General features: G+C 50.3%; 1 protein-coding gene across 1 annotated transcript; it reads left to right on the top strand.

Moving 5' to 3' along the window:
* Window positions 1–60: 60 nt before the first annotated feature.
* Window positions 61–2,982, top strand: CCDC43 (coiled-coil domain containing 43). The gene is made up of 4 exons (XM_029084374.1): window positions 61–70; window positions 675–829; window positions 1,478–1,529; window positions 2,795–2,982. The coding sequence occupies exons 1-4, from the start codon at window positions 61–63 to the stop codon at window positions 2,980–2,982; spliced, it is 405 nt and encodes a 134-aa protein (XP_028940207.1).
* Window positions 2,983–3,817: the final 835 nt, after the last annotated feature.

Here is a 3,817-nt window from a genome sequence, read left to right as displayed (position 1 = left end):
AAAAGAAAAATTGGTGTCAAAAGCCAAATGTAATTTTAAGAACTGGGCAGCAGAACTTCGATGTTAAAAGGTAAAACAGTTGTTTGTTTCCCAGGGTAGGTAGAAAAGAAGGGGTGTGAAACTGCTCGGTCACTGGGGGTTTTCAGGATTTCCATTTGATGTGGTTTTAAGGTTATTTATGGTTAAATAACCATATTTAGCTGCTTTTAACCAGAAAAGAATGCAATTTGGAGTAAGATGGATTTTCACTCGCAAGAGTCTTCCTGATTTCAGAGTTTCATTGTGAAACTTCCCTTGCTCCATGAAAAACAGCGTCTGGCCGTGGCTGCCTGCAGCACAGGGACTCCTCCCTGTGAGGAGGAGCTGGTGTCACCTCCCCGTGTCAGGCGCCTCTTCGGTGGCTCTTCAGCAGCTCCCGCCCCTCCGTCCTCAGACTGAATCCCCCAGAGCCTGGACAGCAGCGCTGGCGACCTGAGAAGGCTGGTGGGAGGAGGGTGGGGGATATTTTGGGGTGACACTTCTCCCTGTAGCCTGGTGCTTTGTCCCCAGTGACAGCTGCCTCCCCGCAGAGGGGACATCGCGGGTGACAGTGGGACGGTGTTTTTTGGGGACTGCAGATGTAGGGAGCTGTGGCTGCAGGGCCTGGCTGATGCTCTGACTCTTCTCCTTGCCAGATGAGATCCAAGCCATCACCAGCATGATGGAGAAACAGGCCAAGATTGTGGTGAAGCCAAAGGAGGTGTCCCAGGAGGAGAAGCAGAGGAAAGCTGCTCTGCTGGCCCAGTACGCCAACGTGACGGATGAGGAGGAATATCCTTTTCCTGACGCGGTTCAGTCTTGGTGTTTGAAGGACAATGGTTATTAAGAGTCTCCTCAAACAACACTTCCCAGCTCCGCAGTGTCTAATGGGGAGAATTGGGGGGAGTTTCTGATCTTCCTTCTCCACAGTAAAATACCTTCCATGGAAGAAGGCATGGGAGCTCCTCGTTTGTGGAGTGCCACGAGCAGACGCTGCTCTGAGGATGTTTCTCTGCTGTTTCCTCACTCCCCACCAACACGTCCTTGGCTGGGTTGGGTTTACCCGGAGGAGGGAATCGCCTCCCGTAGCTCTGTGCACCACAGTTCATGGGGTGAGTTTCTCTCCTGCTTTCTGGTGAGAAACCTGTTGAAACAATCGTCCTCAGAGAGAGGACGTGTGGAGTGGTGGAGTTTGAAGTTACCTCCTTGTGGTGCTGAGGAACAAGCTCTGCCTTGAAGAGCAAAGTTGAACGGGAGGGAATCGTACCTGGCGCTCGAGCAGCGGGATGGACTTGAACGTTGGGCTTGTGCTTCTCTGCTCCTTGGTTGTCTGTGTTCATTTTTAACTTCTTTCTTGTGTCTTGATAAAGTTCTTGGAGGTGTTTGAGCCGCGTGTGGCTGTGTAGAGGCACACACTCCTTACTGACATCCGTATTTCCTTAATTCTCTCACTGGTGAGGATGAGCAGGATGGATCGATCGCGACAGCCGTAAATATTGGATCGGAAAAATGTATCCTTTGAATTCTCAGTGACCCAGGCTTTTTTGGAAGGAGGGCAGCTTCCATGGTGAGTTCCCCGTCCTTCCTCCTCCCTGTTGATATTCCATGTTTCTCTAGGGCAACCTTTTAAGTTTGGTGATTTACTTTCTTTTCATGTAGCCTGACCTTGCTCAGAATGAAAGCTTGAGGTCTGCCCGCTCCCTTCCCCGTGTGCACAGCTGAGGCTGATCCTGCTCTTCTCTGTTCTCTCCTCTATCCCTTCCTTCCCTCTTCCGCCCTCTCCAGAGCGCCACAGAACATGCTGTTAATAAGGGTGATTCTCCCAGAACATCAGTTTAATGTTAACTGGTGTCTGGAGAGGTAAATGGTGTCAGGAATGGCTGAAAGAGCAGCTGTGAAACTCATGAGGCCGTGATGCAGAATCCCAGACCGGTTTGGGTTGGAAGGGACCTTAAAGCTCATCCAGTCCCAAGCCCCTGCCAGCAGCAGGGACACCTTCCACTAGACCAGGTTGCTCAAAGCCTCATCCAACCTGGCCGAGAACACTTCCAGGGAGGAGCAGCCACAGCTTCTCTGGACAACCTGGGACACTGTCTCACCACCCTCACACCAAAGAATTTCTTCCTCACATCTCATCTCCATCTCCCCTCTGCCACTTTCAAGCCATCACCCCTTGTTCTGTCACTCCCTGCCCTTGGCCAAAGTCCCTCCCCAGCCATCCTGGAGCCCCTTCAGGTACTGGAGCTGAACTTTAATGGTGAACAAGGATGAATTTTCCCACATTTTTCTCAACACGGTAATTTGGGACATTCCTTGAGCTCACCAGCAGGTTTATCACTGTTACGTGTACGTGTCTGTAAAAACATCTCACACACACACTGCAGTGAATCCACTCGAGGAAGCTGTCCTGTGTGTGTGGATTGTCTTCCTCTTGGGCTTGTAGAGGTTTTACAATTTATTTATTTATTTATTACATATCAGGCTTAAGAACCTGGAGGCCACTTGGTTTTTCTCAAAAAAAAATCCTTTTCTAGGGAGTGTGCGTTTACCCTCCGTGAGTTCTCTATTCATAAAAACAAAGAGAGATTCCTTTTTCTTTCTCCATTCCTCATTTCTCATTCCCGAATTCCCTTCCTGCTTGGTGAGGAAGCCAAAGGGGGACTCAGAAGGTGAAAGGGGAGGTAGAATAAAGCAGCCCGGGAGCTAAAGCCGGTGTCGGGAGCTCCATGCCGCGGAGCTTCAGCCAGAGCCTTGTCTGCCCTTAACTCCGGGCCAGCGCTGTTCCGAAACACAAACGTGGAGGATGTGGTGAATGCCAGGAAGCTGGAACGGGAGCTGCTGAGAGATGAGTTCCAGAAGAAGAAGGAGCAGGATAAACTCCAGCGAGAGAAGGACAAGTTAGCCAAGCAGGAGCGGAAGGAGAAGGAGAAGAAGAGGACACAGAAGGGCGAGCGGAAGCGATAGCCGGGGCTTTCCGGTTGGACTCTCAAGGGATAAAATTACTGACGAATATGGTGTGTGTTTAAAGAGCAGCAGAAGCTCAGGGCACGTGGCTGGTGAGTGGCTCTTTGGAAGCATTACTTTTTTTTCTTCTTTTTTTTTTTTTTTTTTTTTAATAGCAAACCAGAAATTTGAAGCATCTCTTAAACTCCAAGTGTGCCATGTGCTCGTGGTGTCAAACGTCCCAGTTGGTGATCGTGGCCAGTGTCTGTACCAAAGAACGGTGAAGTGATTATGTCCGTGTTTTGCAGTCGATTGATTTTTTTTTTTACTTCTAACCACTTCAAACAAAGCAAAACAAGATGTAGGAGAGACCTTCCGAGCCAGCTGCCTCCTCCTGCCGCCCTCCACCTGCAGAACAGCGCGTTACCATGTGGGAACAGAGAGCAGAGCCCCTTCCTGATGTGTAATTAAGGACGTGCCGCTACGAAGGACGAAGGTGAATTTATTTCCAGTAGCCTTGAAAAATTTATTTGCAAATACACGTGTTGCTGCTGCCAGGAACAACGCTGCATCTTCGTTCTGGCTGAGCTGGGAGAGCAGCAGGGTTTGGAGCTGAGCTGGGAGAGCAGCAGGGTTTGGAGCTGAGCTGGGAGAGCAGCAGGGTTTGGAGCTGTTCTGCAGTGAGAGGAAAGAAAGGTTATGAAATATAGATGAGTTGCAGCTACGAGACTGCGTCACCCAGGGGCTGGCGCTGAGGGAAACGCCACCGCGCTGATGGCACATCGCTCGGCTCCTTCTGCTGTTAAGATTTCACTCCAGTAGCTGGAAAATGGTTCTCCCTGATGCTCTGTGGGGG

This window comes from Antrostomus carolinensis, unplaced genomic scaffold, assembly GCF_000700745.2.
Source record: "Antrostomus carolinensis isolate BGI_N321 unplaced genomic scaffold, ASM70074v2 scaffold18923, whole genome shotgun sequence".
NCBI lineage: Eukaryota > Metazoa > Chordata > Aves > Caprimulgiformes > Caprimulgidae > Antrostomus > Antrostomus carolinensis.
This window is presented reverse-complemented; position numbering and strand designations above follow the sequence as displayed.

Coding starts and splice junctions, on each gene's coding strand:
- CCDC43 (XM_029084374.1), top strand. Junction 830..1,477: donor AATATCCTTTTCCTGACGCG/GTTCAGTCTTGG, acceptor CTCACTGGTGAG/GATGAGCAGGATGGATCGAT. Junction 1,530..2,794: donor AAATATTGGATCGGAAAAAT/GTATCCTTTGAA, acceptor ACTCCGGGCCAG/CGCTGTTCCGAAACACAAAC.